The 16,765-nt window shown below is 40.2% G+C and overlaps 1 protein-coding gene and 1 long non-coding RNA gene across 3 annotated transcripts; both read left to right on the top strand.

The window, feature by feature from the left end:
- The first annotated feature begins 1,850 nt into the window (after nt 1-1,850).
- Nucleotides 1,851-4,244, top strand: LOC145150641 (glucan endo-1,3-beta-glucosidase-like). Its single transcript, XM_079075287.1, has 2 exons — nt 1,851-1,915; nt 3,179-4,244. Exons 1-2 carry the CDS (start codon nt 1,861-1,863, stop codon nt 4,129-4,131), a joined length of 1,008 nt encoding a protein of 335 aa, XP_078931413.1. The 5' UTR covers nt 1,851-1,860; the 3' UTR covers nt 4,132-4,244.
- Nucleotides 4,245-12,977: 8,733 nt separating this feature from the next.
- LOC145105568 (uncharacterized) lies at nt 12,978-15,240 on the top strand. 2 transcript variants are annotated; one of them, XR_013707359.1, is made up of 3 exons: nt 12,978-13,558; nt 14,546-14,633; nt 15,112-15,240. It is a non-coding gene; the product is annotated as an uncharacterized LOC145105568 (long non-coding RNA). The 2 variants fall into 2 exon arrangements; XR_013707360.1 differs by having other exon boundaries at nt 14,546-15,023.
- Nucleotides 15,241-16,765: the final 1,525 nt, after the last annotated feature.

Raw genomic sequence — 16,765 nt, 5'->3', positions numbered from 1 at the left:
GTACATTATTGTCTCACAAACTTTAGACATAAAATACATACATGTCATGACTGAAACATACAAAGCTTTATAATTTTGAATTTATAAGGCTGAGGGGGTGGTGTCGGACTAATCAAGTTCCACCTCAAAATATCCATCTTTGTCGAACATGATGCCAAACAGAGGGCATGGAAGAAGAAAAAAAAAGAAGAAAGGAGGAGGAGATGTATGGATGAGAGAGGAGTAGTTCGGCAGAAACATACTGAGTTAATCCACTGAACTCGGCATGCCGAGTTTATGGCACGATGTATGTCGAGTCCAGGTGGAATATGTCGAGCTCTTACCGATCCCACTTCATGTATCCTAACACTTCATAAAAAAGAATAATTAGGGTTTCTCAACATAGGAGACGATGATTATGAAGTGTATTAATGATATTTTAAATTTAGATTTATAAGAGGGATATAATGATTAATTGGTAAATAAACATTTAAAATGGTTATAAAATATTAAAAATAAGAATTTAGACAAATAAAATATTTTAAAATTTTATAAAAAGTAAATATAATATTTAAAAACTAAACTGGATAAATATTATATTTTGATATTTAATAAAAGTTTAATTAAATAGCATCCTATATTATCTTCATACCTGTCTTATTATCCATGTTAAATTGTGACATGTGTGATATTTAATAAAATTAATAATATTTTAATCATCCGTAATAAATAAAGATCTTTTTGTCATATGTCACATTCTCATTTATTTTGCAACATATAATTTTATGGTTTTTTAAATTAATTTTTATTCTACATGTCATTTTATGGTTTTTTTTCATTTTATTAAATTCCAAATAGTATTTAAATGCAATAATAAATGCATATCAATTTTATTAATGAATTTTTCTTCTAATTTCAAAATTACTAAATTAAAGATTCATTAATTTTCTTTATTTATTTATCTAAATTATTTGTTTAAATTTAAATGAGAAAAAAAAACACTTTAATTTTTATAATTCAATATTTTTTCACTTTTCTAATAAATTCAAACTTCTCAAATATTTAGAATTTTGTATTTATTTTTCTTTTAAATAAACTTATGTAATACATGAGTATCACACCTAGTATATTAATATTTTAATAAAATTAATAATGTGATACATATTATCGTTATAAATATAAGATTGGTAGGAAAAAAAATTAGAAAAACATATACAAAATTATTCCTAAAAAATTATTAAAATAATTTCATAAAATTATCACTTATTCATGACGTTCCATATGGGTCGAAATTAATATAATATATAACTCTTGGCCAGAAGACTTTTCAATGAGTACTAATTTGAAGAATGAGACGACTTAAAGACTCATCTTGTGGAAATTTTTTGTTACTTATTTGTCGGGCCGGTAAGAGTACATTGTGCTATTAAATAAAATAAGTTTTAATTATTATAGAGCTAAATGTAAATATATTTATCATTCTATCAAATCGTCAATAAAGTTTGACATGGATAACAACTTTTATCAAATTATATAACGAGCTACATAATATGTTAAACGTAGTGATAAACTTGTTAATGAAATGGTAAAAAATTGTAGTTTGTTAATTATACTAAATAAAAAATATACATATTACATTAACTAGGGGTGTCGAACGGGTAAAATTTTCGGGTTTCGGGTAGAACGAGTCGGATAGAACGGGTAAAATTTTGGCATTTGTTAACAACCAACTCACTATTTTACCATACAATATCTCGTTGACCTTTATACCTCGTGTTTTAACCATTATTCACCCATTCGTCCTATTTTCCAGAGTGACTTGTGGATTTTGTCCATTATATATATGGTTGGATATCAACTAAAGATATCAAAACCGAAGCCATGGCAACAATGCTCATACTATTCGGCTTACTTATAAGTCTTCTCGTATCCATAGGTTTCTTTTTCTTTTATCACATTCACCAATATAATTTACATTTTTCATATATGTTTTATATATTCTGGTATATTATTCATTTACCAATATGATTTATATTTTTCATATATGTTTTATATATTCTATCATTTACCAATATGATTTACATTTTTCATATATGTTTTATATATTTTGGTATATTATTTGTATCATTTCCAAATAAATGTTATTCTAATCTTCTATGATGTTCAAAAATATCCATATATCCAAAATTTCTGATAGAACTTGTGATAGTAATTGCTTTAGTTTTTTGGGTTTTTGATATTTACAGTATTCAAATATTCATTCTCATTTGGACAGAGGAGTGATAACACTACTAACACATTGTCATATATGTTTTTTTATTGTCATATAAGTTTTTTTATTGCCACATTTAGCATGTATAGGTTAAAAAAATGTATAGGTTGAAAAAGGTAGGGAGTGATAGTGTATGATTTTAATAGGTTTTGTTTTGAAAAAAGTATATATATACAAAATATCCACTACCAATCACACTTCAATACTCTTTCTCTCTCTTTTCGATGTGGGTATAGCGACCCATTGTCGGTGAGTCGTCCAGCAAAACTTAGGGGGTGGTGTAACGAGTCCATAGTAAGAGGGTTGACAAGATCATTCCCTCAAACCTTAAAAACGAATCATCCAAATGTTGGAGGGTGATATTCAAACATGAGTAGTCCATATCGGGTGTTGTCCTCCCTCCTAGAAGTTGAGGGTTCAAGTCTCATTGGAGACATACGTGATATTAGAAGTAGTGTAGATTTGTCATTCTAAATAATATATATATATATATATATATATATATATATATATATATATATATATTCAAACATGAGGCAACTTTTCATTTTGTAGTGTTTAATTTTCGAATGATTGCGTCCACTATGTGGATTTGATGGTTGGTGAATATTCTAAATAAGTGTTTTTGTAATTTGTTAATAAGATTTTAATCTGCAGAAAATTCGATAAAAGAATGTGATAATAATAATACACATATCCAATACAATCTAGTTGTTTTAAACCAGTATGCAATCTAATTGTCTAAAACCAGTATGCAATCTAGTTGTCTAAAACCAGTATGAAATCTAACTGTATCTAATATTCACATCTAAATTTCTAAAAATCCAATTTTGAACGCGAATACATGTTTAAATACAGATGTAACTATAGTAGTTTATGTGTGTTACAAAAAAGATGAACCATATTCTAATGATTTTATTTTTACAGATGCGCAGGTCGGCGTGTGTTATGGCAGAGACGGTGACGGTTTGCCGTCACAACAAGACGTCGTGAACCTCTACCGGCGCAACGGCATAACCAGAATGCGAATTTATGATCCCGATCAAGCTACTCTTCGAGCCCTAAAAGGAACCAATATCGAACTCATCATCGGCGTTCCTAATGATGCTCTGCAATCCCTCAACGATCAAGGTGCTGCAAATACATGGGTCAGAAACAACATCCAAAATTACCCCGATGTCAGGTTCAAATACATCGCCGTCGGAAATGAAGTCGATCCAAATAACGGGAATAGTCGATACGTTAATTTCGTACTTCCGGCGATGCGAAATGTTCAGAACGCCATTACCGCCGCCGGCCTGCGGAACCAGATCAAGGTGTCGACGGCAACCTACACTGGTCTGTTAGGCGTCTCCTATCCACCAAGCAATGGCGCCTTTCGTAACAATGTACGGGGGTTTATCGAGCCGATAATCAGATTTCTAGCCGGAAACAACTCTCCAATGCTTGCCAACATATACCCCTACTTTTCCAACCCTAATTCCAATCTCCCGTATGCGTTGTTTACGGCGCCGGGAACAGTTGTGACAGATCCTAATAATGGTCTACGATACTCTAACATTTTTGACGCCATGTTAGATGCTCACTATGCAGCTCAAGCAAGTCTTGGTGGGGGGAATGTGCAGATTGTTGTGTCGGAGAGTGGTTGGCCGTCGGCAGGCGGCAATGCAGCGACAGTAGGGAACGCTGGAACTTACTATAGGAACTTGATTAGACATGTCAGAGGGACAACGGGGACACCGGCGAAGCCTGGAAGGTCTATAGAGACGTATTTGTTTGCAATGTTCGATGAAAACAAGAAACCTGGTGAAGAGTCGGAGAAACATTTTGGAATTTTCTCCCCTGATCAACGACCTAAATATCAACTGAGCTTCAATTAAGGAAAAGTAAAAAACACCATTTCTGAAGCTATGAAGAATATTCCATACATAAAATAAAGTGGTTTTCCACTGCTTAATAAAGTGATGATGAAGTAAAGATGGTTGGTTATCTTTGATATTGTTTTGATAAGGGAGTTTAAATCTTTGATATTGTACTTGTATCAAATATCTAAATAAAAACTTTGTTAAATATATATATTTAGCTAGAACTGAAACCCTAAACCCTCTCATCTACCTTATAACCAAATTGGCAAACGAAAACGGTTTGTCTAACCGCCTATTGCGACATCCCCGTTTGTTTTGCGGGGTTATAGGAAAATAATATCTTTGATGTTTGTTGGGCATAAATTTTTTCATATTGAGTCACATCCTGCTCTTAGCCATCCTAATCGAAGACCTCAAGATTTGAAATTGGATCATCTACAAGGAGGTGTTTACCAAGCATGTATGAAGCATATTTATGATTTTTCATATCTTTATCGATTAGGCAAGCATGTATCGACAACATATTAGCAAAATATACTGATTTAATACATGGTCTTTTCAAAACGTGTAACTTTTTTATGTGGAGTTGGGTTAACCTGTACACTTATCAAATACTTTCATACTCCATGGTGCTATTGATTATGACCTCATCATACATGTCGAAATTTCCTCGTTTGTCTTGCGGGATTATGGGAAAGGAGGTTGTCTTTGACGATTGTTGGGCAGAAGCTTGTCATATTGTGGCGTAACTTTCTCGTAGCCATCCTGATTGAAGGCCCTAAGATTTGAAATTGGGTCCTCTGTAGGGAGGTTGTATGAAGCGTATTTATCAATTTTCATATTTTTATCGATAGGACAAGCATGCATTGACAAAATATTAGCAAAATATATTGTTTTACTACATTGTCTCTTCAAAACGGGTATTTTTTAATGTTTAAATGAGTTACTTTTACACTTATCAAAAACTCTAATACTTCGTGGTACTATCGATTATGGTCTTACTATACAAAAGTCGAATCTTCCCGATTGATTTTCGACATTGGTGCAGCTGTGCATATTGGGTCGGATGCCGCAACACCAAGTGATCCACTTCCGACTATTGTTTTTTCCTTGGAGAAAATTTGATCTTATGGCCCTCCAAATGTGAAACTACAATATCAAGATCAAGTCTTGAAGTAGAATATCGTGGGGTCACAAACGTTGTATCAGAAACATGTTGGATTTTCAATCTCTTTCTTGAATTATTACATATGGTTACCATAGCCACTAATATATGGTGATAATGTAAATGTCAACGCACTAAAAATGATATTGATAGACATTTTGTCGAGAATAAGTCGCCAAAGGAGGTGTTCGTGCTATGCACGTCCCATCACGCTACCAGATTGATTGCTGGCATTTTTACGAATGAACTTAAAAAAATATTTGAATATTTTTTGTAATAATTTGAGCAATCGTCCTCTTATCGCTAAGACTAAGAGAATGTATTATGTATATTACATATAACTGATTGTTTCATTATTAAAAATATTAGTTTGATACATAGGTTCCATGATTATGTATTCGAGAGAGTATACGTTTCCTCCATTTACTTTATATGTAACACCCCGTTTATAAAATAAATAAATAAATGTATAGAAGCCCTAAAATGAATAATAATTGAGCGAGGCGTTAGTTTCGAGGAGTTAAAAGTCATAATTACAGAAGTCAGGGTGCGTTTGGTAATAAATGGATTTAAATTGAAAAGATTTGAAGGCTTAAGGGGCTTATTGGTAATATAGGGATCTATTATGAAAGGAATTTATGGGATCAGGGTTTAAAAGGTAAATTTTGGATTGATGCTGAAAATTATATGGGGAGGAGGGGCCAAAAGTGTATTTTTGCCAATGTAGTTTGGTTTGGAGTTACGGGATATATCTTATCCCTCATCCTCTCGTCAAAGGGGTGCAGCCAAAGAACCCAAACCCTAGATCGTGATTTCCACAGCCGCCACTACCCTTGTGACTCCCCAGCCGTCGCTCCCCCTTCTCCTTGTTTTTCCAATCAACTCCGGGACGCCCGACGACTGCCGTTAGCCACCAATGCTTTGCCGCCGATGCTGGCTGTCAACCGGCACATCGTCACTCTCATGGCCGATGTCGGTGAGGACCAAGAGCGAAGGTCCCTTTTCTTGATGTTGCTGCTAATGTCGTTCATGGTGGAGTACCTTCTCGGACCCTCGGTGCTACCCCACAGTCGCGTCCGCCTCCGCTCACGCGATTCTTCTCCGCTGCTCCGGTCAACAGTCACTCCAAGGGAGTTTGTGGTGTGCGTTTCATCCATGTAACGCAAGTATGTGTGTATCCGGTGCTGCTGTCACTAGTCTTATGGTTGCGTGAGTTTTCTGTCGAAGGGTAGCTGTGAAAGAACCACCATGGCAGTCGGCCATGGTGGCTGCTGCCGTCATCCTCGCCGCCTGCCACCACAAGAAGTCTAATGGGCGTGTTTCTCGGGTTCATCTCAAGTGTTGCGGGTTCGGTGTTGCTTAGTTAGTAGAGGTGTGCTTTTTGGCCGGAAACCATGGAAAAACCACCATGGTTGCCAACCATGGTGGCTGCCACCCTCTACCACCACCGGCCACCACTAGAGTGGCTGTGTGTGTGTGTTAGTTAGTGCGTGTGTAATTTTGGATTAAAGCCTTGTAACTATAATTGTAATTAGCAATAATAATAAAAAATAATAGTAACCACCACCGTAAGGTGGTGGCCGCCGTCGTGTGCCGCCGTTGATCACCACTACCCAAGGTGGTAGTGGGTGGTGCCCTACTAGCAAAAACCCTAATGGGCTTAAAGATACATTTTTGGGCCTATTGGGCCATGGTTGAGTGAAAAACCCTAATTAGGGTTTAGAAAACCCTAATTGTGAGTAATTGGGCCTTAGACTTATTGGACCCACTTTTGGGCTATTGAGATTGGGTTGTGTATTAAGCCCAATTTCTCCATATCATTTATCTAGTAGAGTAAAGGACTTAATGGATTAAGTTCTTAATGGGTTAAGTAAGAGACACTTAACCCTAATCGTCATTTTATGTGAAACCCTAGTTTCACTTGGGCCTTTCGATTGGGTTTTGGTAATTGGGCCAATAATGGGCCATCCAAGAATGATTATATGGACTAGAATTTTTAGATGGGCTTTCGGGTAAGGCCCATATGAGGGTTTGGGCCCAATTTAGAAAATTGGGCCATAAAGAGGCTATAGTTTGGGCCTTGATGATTATGAGATGTTGGACCATGAGAATGTCAAGTGTTGGACCAAGAATGAATGATTGGGCCTTAAGGCAAGACTATGTGGAGGTTGGGCCCAATTTAGAAAATTGGGCCATAGTTGGGCTTTGGTCCATTATTAGACTTTTGGGCCTTTGGATTGGGCTTTGGGCCTGAGTCAAGCTAAGTTAAGGGTAAAGTAGTCTTTTACCCCAAGCATGAAATTATCCATATGTGATAGAACACAATTATTAATTGGGTGTTATTTTGGTGTTGACAGTTCGGGAATCTGTCATCCAGCAGCCGGGGTTGAGTCTGCGGGACTTCAGCAGTGTGGGATTGTGTCTACGGGACTTCAGTAGCGTGAGGTGAGTTTCCTTTCAGTAGGAACGGGTCTACGGCCACAATGTCGGCCCGTTTAAGTTAGCAGTAGTTCCGAACTTCAGTCCGATGCAGTAGTTGAGTATGCTTGGTGTCTTTGTGATACAGGCATGGTATGTGTTATGTGTTCCGGACTATGGTCCGATATAGTAAGCAGTATATGTGTTCATATTATATGTCATGATCATGTTATGCTATGTTCAGTCAGTTTCCGTTCTTCGGTATGATGCAGAGGGCAAGGCCCTGGTTAGTTCCGGACTTCGGTCTGATGCAGAGGGCAAGGCCCTGGTTAGTTCCGGACTTCGGTCCGATGCAGTTTCCGGACTTCGGTCCGATGCAGAGGGCAAGGCCCTGGTTAGTTCCGGACTTCGGTCCGATGCAGAGGGCAAGGCCTTAGTTAGTTCCAGACTTCGGTCCGATGCAGTTTCCGGACTTCGGTCCGATGCAGTGGGCGAGGCCCAGTATGTGCTTTATGTGTTATTGTATGGTATGTGGTAGTTGGGGAGACTCACTAAGCTTCGTGCTTGTAGTTTTCAGTTTTGGTTTCAGGTACTCAGTTTTCAAAAGAGGAGTTCGGAAAGATTGCAGTGCACACACCATTTGTTCAGCGTGGGATGTTTATACTCTGCTATACATGACAGTTGTTATATTATTCTGGGATACATTGTTGTGATTTTCTATGACGTATGATGACTATGGTTTTATTACTGATTTAAAACGAAATTTTCAGACTGTATCTTTGGGATGTTACAAGTTGGTATCAGAGCCTTGGTTTGAGGGATTCGGGCACACTTTCGGGTGTGTCTGAACTCAAATTAAGGAAGTGGTATAAAGTTTTCAAGAGAAAAACCATGTTTACAAAAGGGTTGTGAGAAATGAAAACAATTTTAGAAAAGTATAGAGAAAAGAGTTTTAGAAATAGCGAAAAGAATTTTGAAAAGAGAAAAGGGTGTGGTGCATTCAATCAGCCGAGCTCAAGTAAGTACTCCCAAATTACCCATACAAGTTTATGTTATGATTATCAGTTTCAGTTTCAGTAGAATAGCATGCTCGAATAGGACTAAGGATCTAGGAGGATGCCTTATGTGCCTGCTTTATGTGTTCCAGCTGTATGAGAGTTGCATGATAGTATTGAGTAGACAGTAGTAGGATGGCCTGTTTAGGTTATGCCTGATAGTATGAGCTTAGCATTGTATGCTAGTACAGTTTCTTGTCATGAGGATAGAATTGCTTGAGTAGTCTCATGTGTCTGAATGCTGCTTGCTTTGTGCTTTGTGGGACCCTGAGTGATGGGGGTTAGCCATTAGGTGAATACGTCACGTCACATGTGATCAGGGTTGAATAATCTCAGAGTGCTGGATTTGGCCCTATTACGCAGCTCTTGTTTGAGTCTAACAGTTGTAGGGACGAGTCTGTTACTCGAAGGATTATCTGAGCCTTGTCACATGTGATGGTATTCAGGTGATGGCTAGTCGGCATTACAAGGAGGCCTTCAGTAGCTGAGGACTGGTTTGGGTGGAGTCAGAGATTTCCCTAGGGCAAGCCTAGGATGAGAGTAGCAAAGATCAGTAGTAGTAGTAGTGACTTGGTGGAGTCAAGGCAGTTCTTGAAGAAAGTACGGATAGATGTGGAAGGTAGTATGGGCCCGTACTACTGAAAGCAGAGGATCTGTACTCGAATCAAGGAAGGCTAAGATGAGACCAGGGAACTTGTAGTGTGTGAGATCCCTCGAGTTTGGATGAGTATTGTGATGTTAGTGATGGTATGTTTCCGAGTATAGTGACGCTACGTGGTAGACCAGATGGTAGTTCTGGTGTCGACGAGGGATCGGGCACAGACTCTGGAGCCGGGCAGATTGATGATCAGATGAGGGAGTTCTTTCCATCTGAGAATTTCGCGCAGTATCATTGACCAGACTCCTGTGATCTTCAGTGTGATCAAGGAGGGCATTATAGAGATTTGTGATGAGAGGTCGAGTGCATTCTGCACTGAGGTAGCAGTCATGATAGAGACCCGTACGTTGATGTTTCGGGAAATTCAGATTTTGTGAGGCTTCAAATTGTCATGGGGGTTAGGGACCCCATTGTTAGCAGTAGATGGTTGGCAGATGTCACCAATATTTTTCGTACCAGACGTTGTCTTGAAAGGAGACAAGATCTGACTTACTTCCTGTCTCCTGAGGGATAGAGCACGAGATTGATAGGAGGAGGTTGGTAGTGAGTTGAGTGATGATGCGGTTGATGTTATGTCATGGGATGACTATTAGATCATATTCTGGGCAGAGTGTGCCCAGGCGATTGAGGCGCAGCAGTTGGCGCAAGAGTTGTTAGATCTCCACTAGACGACTGAGACTGTGGCAGAGATCACTGCCAAGTCTCGGGAAAGAGCTTATATGGTACCACAGTATGCAACATATGAGGAAATAAAGAAGGTAAGTTATCAGAACATATTGTAGAATGATAGCAGGGAGATCACGAGTATCTCGGGGTGTAAGACCCTAAATGATATGACTTCTTGAATCTGAGAACGAGATATGGATTTGGAGCACATTAGTAAGATGGAATTAGACCAGTTGCTTATATTGAGGTGTCTCGGGAGAAGACCCTAGATTTCGGACCAGCAGGGTTAGATTTAGTACAACACATGCGGGAAACTGCACGATGGAGTCTTTCGTTTCAAGGGTTTGAGTAAGTGTAATCCTGAGTTATCCTCCGTTTGTGTCTGAATTATATTTTTAAGAGATGTCATGTGCCAGTTGCATACCGAGAAGCATTAGCGAATAGTGATAGAGCAATCCCTCAGATTACGCGATTGGGAAAGTACAACGTCATCTTGGTTGATTCCAGGACTGAGGAGCAGCACGAGAAGCACTTGAGGGAGGTGCTAGAGACTTTGAGCAGGGAGAGAATTTTTGCAAGGTTCTCCAATTGTGAGTTCTGGTTGCGCGGGGTGCAATTTCTTGGGCACCTTGTCAATCAGAAGGATATTCTAGTCGATCCGGCCAAGATAGAGGCCGTGATGCAGTGGGATATTCCGAGGTCTCCAACTGAGATTCGGAGCTTCCTGGGTTTAGCGAGTTATTACCGGAGATTTATTTGGGTTCTTGGAGGCGGTGTGATATGTTGGGCTGGCTAGTATTGAAACACTAGCAATGTTAAGCGTGGTTTCAGCAGATTGAGCATAGAATGGTAAGAAGGATTGAGAATCCTTCTAGTATTGTGTTGTAAGACGTTAGTTGAATCAAAGTGAGGGAGAATCATCTAGGGATTCGAAAGTAGGAGCAGTTTTGAAACTGGAATAAGCTTCGCATCTTTGTCAGGAAGGAAGACAGCCCAAGTGGCTGTATATTTTGAGGGTAGTGTTAAATGGAAGTTCAGAAAACTTGCTCATTATGAGATCGCGTTCTCGGAATGAATGCCAGCAAGTCTTAGGGAATCAGGTGGGGGATTCCAGTCAGGACATGGGTTTAGTTTTGGATTCTAGGTCGTGTGTATGCTCGACGTTGGATGTGTTCGGATCAGTAACCAGCGAATGAGATAGTGCCAGAGTGTTGTAAGTCTGCGGGTGTAGCCGTAGCATTCACTAGCAGCCAGATAGTGTTAGAGTGTTGTAAGTCTGCGGGTGTAGCCGTAACATTCACTAGAAGTCAGATAGTGTTAGAGTGTTGTAAGTCTACGGGTGTAGCCGTAGCATTCACTAGCAGCCAGATAGTATTAGAGTGTTGTAAGTCTGCGGGTGTAGCCGTAGCATTCACTAGCAGTCAGATAGTGATAGAGTGTTGTAAGTCTGCGGGTGTAGACGTAGCATTCACAAGATTAGCAGATAGTGTTGAGTGATGTAAGTTTGTGGTTGTAGCCGCAACATTCACTAGGTTGGTAGATAGCGTGAGTGCGTTGTTAGGACGCGAAAAGAACAGTAGTACCCACCAGTTCGGGTGTAGCAGTGAGGATATGGAAATCCACGGATTGGATTTCGGAATTTCCTAGACGGATTAGACCTGGTTAATCCAGTGATAAGATTGTAGAAGCGTCACTACAGAGATGAGAGCAAGGAAGCAGTGGACTGCTTAAGGTCATTTATGACATGAGGCTACCAATGGTCATGTAGCAATCACTTTTAGCCTTGGGTTTGGTGACGTTAGGATTCGACGTATGGACTCGATCAGTTAGATCAAAAAGTTATTAGAGCCTAAGTGGCATGGTAACTAGTGGCAACTAGTTCTAGAGAAGGAATTTGTTCAGAAGTCGTGTGAAGTGACTAAGTGGGAGTCCTTTGGCTCCGCAACCGGGCCGGAACCCGGTACTTCAGATGATTGGCGAATCAGTTAAGACCAGGAAGGCCTAGATAGATTTCGGAAGCAGCCATGTGGCAACATACTGCTTCAGGCAGTTCAGTGTTCGGACAGTTTCAGTGTTTGGGCGGTGTTAGTAATTGTGTTTAGGTTGCAAGTACGGACAAAATAGCTGGTTGAAATGGATAGTGACAAGTTACTCGCAGTGGAAATAGCTGATCATTGGCAAAGTATAATTGAATCACAAGGATAATGGATTTGTGATTCTGTTTTTCTAGTGGGAGCCTTGAGTTATCAGGAGATGGGTAGGCAGCTGAGAGACAAGAGGACTGGATTCAACAATAATGACCTAGTATGAGTGGTCTGTCAGGGATTCAGACCATCTCGAGACATCAGAATCCAGAGGAAGTAGATGTGAGCTTGTTGTGAGGGATTAGTTCGCCTGCAGATGTTAGGGCTTTGTGATGATTGGTCACAACTACCCTGAGAAGGTTAGGGTGCGCCCAGGATGGTGACCATGTTACTTGAGTGGTTAGCGTGTAAGGTATGATAAGGAGTGATTTCGAGGACGAAATCAAATTTAAGTGGGGGGTAACACCCCGTTTATAAAATAAATAAATAAATGTATAGAATCCTTAAAATGAATAATAATTGAGCGAGGCGTTAGTTTCGAGGAGTTAAAAGTCATAATTATAGAAGTCAGGGTGAGTTTGGTAATAAATGGATTTAAATTGAAAAGAGTTGAAGGCTTAAGGGGCTTATTGGTAATATAGGGATCTATTATGAAAGGAATTTATGGGATCAGAGTTTAAAAGGTAAATTTTGGATTGATGCTGAAAATTATATGGGGAGGAGGGACCAAAAGTGTATTTTTGCCAGTGTAGTTTGGTTTGGAGTTACGGGATATATCCGATCCCTCATCCTCTCGTCAAAGGGGTGCAGCCAAAGAACCCAAACCCTAGATCGTGATTTCCACAGCCACCACTACCCTTGTGACTCCCCAGCCGTCGCTCCCCCTTCTCCTCGTTTTTCCCATCAACTCTGGGACGCCCGTCGACTGCCGTTAGCCACCAATGCTTTGCCGCCGATGCGGGCTGTCAACCGGAACATCGTCACTCTCATGGCCGACGTCGGTGAGGACCAAGAGCGAAGGTACCTTTTCTTGTTGTTGCTGCTAATGTCGTCATGGTGGAGTTCCTTCTCGGACCCTCGGTGCTACCCCACAGTCGCGTCCGTCGCCGCTCACGCGATTCTTCTCCGCTGCTCCGGTCAACAGTCACTCCAAGGGAGTTTGTGGTGTGCGTTTCATGCATGTAACGCAAGTATGTGTGTATCCGGTGCTGCTGTCACTAGTCTTATGGTTGCGTGAGTTTTCTGTCGAAGGGTAGCTGTGAAAGAACCACCATGGCAGTCGGCCATGGTGGATGCTGCCGTCATCCTCGCCGCCTGCCACCACAAGAAGTCTAATAGGCGTGTTTCTCGGGTTCAGCTCAAGTGTTGCGGGTTCGGCGTTGCTTAGTTAGTAGAGGTGTGCTTTTTGGCCGGAAACCATGGAAAAACCACCATGGTTGCCAACCATGGTGGCTGCCACCCTCTACCACCACCGGCTACCACTAGAGTGGCTATGTGTGTGTGTGTTAGTTAGTGTGTGTGTAATTTTGGATTAAAGCCTTGTAACTATAATTGTAATTAGCAATAATAATAAAAAATAATAGTAACCACCACCGTAAGGTGGTGGCCGCCGCCGTGTGCCGCCGATGATCACCACTACCCAAGGTGGTAGTGGGTGGTGCCCTACTAGCAAAAACCCTAATGGGCTTAAAGATACATTTTTGGGCCTATTGGGCCATGGTTGAGTGAAAAACCCTAATTAGGGTTTAGAAAACCCTAATTGTGAGTAATTGGGCCTTAGACTTATTGGACCCACTTTTGGGCTATTGAGATTGGGTTGTGTATTAAGCCCAATTTCTCCATATCATTTATCTAGTAGAGTAAAGGACTTAATGGATTAAGTCCTTAATTGGTTAAGTAAGAGATACTTAACCCTAATCGTCATTTTATGTGAAACCCTACTTTCACTTGGGCCTTTCGATTGGGTTTTGGTAATTGGGCCAATAATGGGCCATCCAAGAATGATTATATGGACTAGAATTTTTAGATGGGCTTTTGGGTAAGGCCCATATGAGGGTTTGGGCCCAATTTAGAAAATTGGGCCATAAAGAGGCTATAGTTTGGGCCTTGATGATTATGAGATGTTGGACCATGAGAATGTCAAGTGTTGGACCAAGAATGAATGATTGGGCCTTAAGGCAAGACTATGTGGAGGTTGGGCCCAATTTAGAAAATTGGGCCATAGTTGGGCTTGGGTCCATTATTAGACTTTTGGGCCTTTGGATTAGGCTTTGGGCCTGAGTCAAGCTAAGTTAAGGGTAAAGTAGTCTTTTACCCCAAGCATGAAATTATGGATATGTGATAGAACCCAATTATTAATTGGGTGTTATTTTGGTGTTGATAGTTCGGGAATCTGTCATCCAACAGCTGGGGTTGAGTCTGCGGGACTTCAACAGTGTGGGATTGTGTCTACAGCACTTCAGCAGCGTGAGGTCGGTTTCCTTTCAGTAGGAACGGGTCTACGGCCACAATGCCGGCCCGTTTAAGTTAGCAGTAGTTCCAGACTTTAGTCTGATGCAGTAGTTCAGTATGCTTGGTGTCTTTGTGATACAGGCATGGTATATGTTATGTGTTCCGGACTATGGTCCGATGTAGTAAGCAGTATATGTGTTCATATTATATGTCATGATCATGTTATGCTATGTTCAGTCAGTTTCCGGACTTCGGTCCGATGAAGAGGGCAAGGCCCTGGTTAGTTCCGGACTTCGGTCCGATGCAGTTTCCGGACTTCGGTCCGATGCAGAGGGCAAGGCCCTGGTTAGTTCCGGACTTCTGTCCGATGCAGTTTCCGGACTTCGGTCTGATGCAATGGGCGAGGCCTAGTATGTGCTTTATGTGTTATTGTGTGGTATGTGGTAGTTGGGGAGACTCACTAAGCTTCGTGCTTACAGTTTTCAGTTTTGGTTTCAGGTACTCAGTTTTCAAAAGAGGAGCTCGGAAAGATTGCAGTGCACACACCATTTGTTCAGCCTGGGATGTTTATACTCTAATATACATGACAGTTGTTATATTATTCTGCGATACATTGTTGTGATTTTCTATGACGTTTGATGACTATGGTTTTATTACTGATTTAAAACAAAATTTTCAGACTGTATTTTTGGGATGTTACATTATATATTGAATATTCACTTATGAAAGAGGACAAGCAATTATATAAGGTCATCCGGTATACCCAAGACGAAGGCCTCTGTGGTGTAACTGTCCACGAACCACGATCGTGCACACCATCCCGGTGCCTCATCGTGGCTCGTGGTCGTGGTGGTTTGTATTGGGGAGGACGAATGAGGACGAACAATCAGGTCTCTCTTCTCCTCTGTTCTTCTCTCTTGCAAACCATGAGCAAGTCGATATTGAGCACCATCCCGACTATGTTGAGGAAGACGATGATGGTGACGTGGAGGTGGAAGGAGGTTGTGGTCGTGAAGACCATAACGGATGGTCTAACCAAATAGTGAGCAATAAATAATTAAACATATTTGGGCTGTGATCAAAATTCAAAACATATTATAAATTTACGATATTAACATCACTTTTTGTGATTGAAGTTTGACCATATCATACCATAATTTTTTTAGTTTGAAAACTTATGATGTATAGATGGTTGAGATGGAGGCTGATGAGGGGAAATGACTTAAGAAGTTAATGATGCTTCAATAGTGCTTAAACCCGAAAAATTAGGGTTTGCATTTTTGCCACATACGCCTAGCGTACAAAAGAGTACGCCCAACGTACGCACAAAGTCATATGTCCCTTATAAGGGGGCCTTGGGACCAAATTGTAAGAAAAATCCACTTTGGGTAAAAAAAATGTAAATTTACCTGAATAATGAATGTTACACACTAACCCTGTAGCCGCCTTGCGTATGCTAATCATACATAACACTGGATTTGATAGACAAACGAATAATTGATTCTACCCTAAGCCTACAACCAAACAAGGAACATGAAATAAGGCTAAATAAAACATTCTCATGTTATAAAATGTTAGTTATGTACAACTATGATGCACACACTAAGCAACCACAGTTGTAACACCCATGTTCCTGTATGGTTTAGTTTTTATTCTCTAGGGCTAAAGATGGAGTTTTTGGGGAAAAACTCTATGCCATGGTGTGGAGCAAGGATGCCTACGACGTGGCATTGAATAAATGGCACACACATTTTATTGAGCCACCAAGGCTTGAACAAGAGTTGCCACGGCGTGACAGCTGTTCTGGACCAATCTCATCATTCTTTTAGGTTTTCCTTCATATTTAAACCTCTCTAAACCCATTTTAGAGTTCATTATCAGCCTCCAAGCCCTCTTTCATCTCAAATAAACCCTAGCCTTCATCTTTTGTTTGATTCTTAAGCTTTTCAGAACTTTCTTGGCTTGAAGAAGAAGAGAAGAAGAAGAAGAAGAATGTGATATTTGGTGGAGCTTGCAAGGAATCAACATTATCATCACCTTTTGGACCATTTGTAAGGATTCAAGTATCTGCCTTTTGAGTTATTCTCTTAGATCTAGGTTGTTTTGGTCCCTTTTAGGTTCATAGAGTTGATTTGAGTGAATGGACGGAATA

The sequence above is a fragment of the Lactuca virosa genome, chromosome 1 (genome assembly GCF_052849685.1).
Source record: "Lactuca virosa cultivar CGN04683 chromosome 1, Lactuca_virosa_CGN04683_v6, whole genome shotgun sequence".
Lineage (NCBI taxonomy): Eukaryota > Viridiplantae > Streptophyta > Magnoliopsida > Asterales > Asteraceae > Lactuca > Lactuca virosa.
The sequence above is the reverse complement of the archived record's forward strand: the minus strand, read 5'-3'. Positions and strand labels throughout refer to the sequence as shown.

Bases quoted from the DNA above. Each gene is read 5' to 3' on its own strand.
- LOC145150641 (XM_079075287.1), top strand. From the start codon at position 1,861: ATGGCAACAATGCTCATACTATTCGGCTTACTTATAAGTCTTCTCGTA. The intron at 1,916-3,178 runs GTTTCTTTTTCT...TTATTTTTACAG, and splicing joins AAGTCTTCTCGTATCCATAG to ATGCGCAGGTCGGCGTGTGT.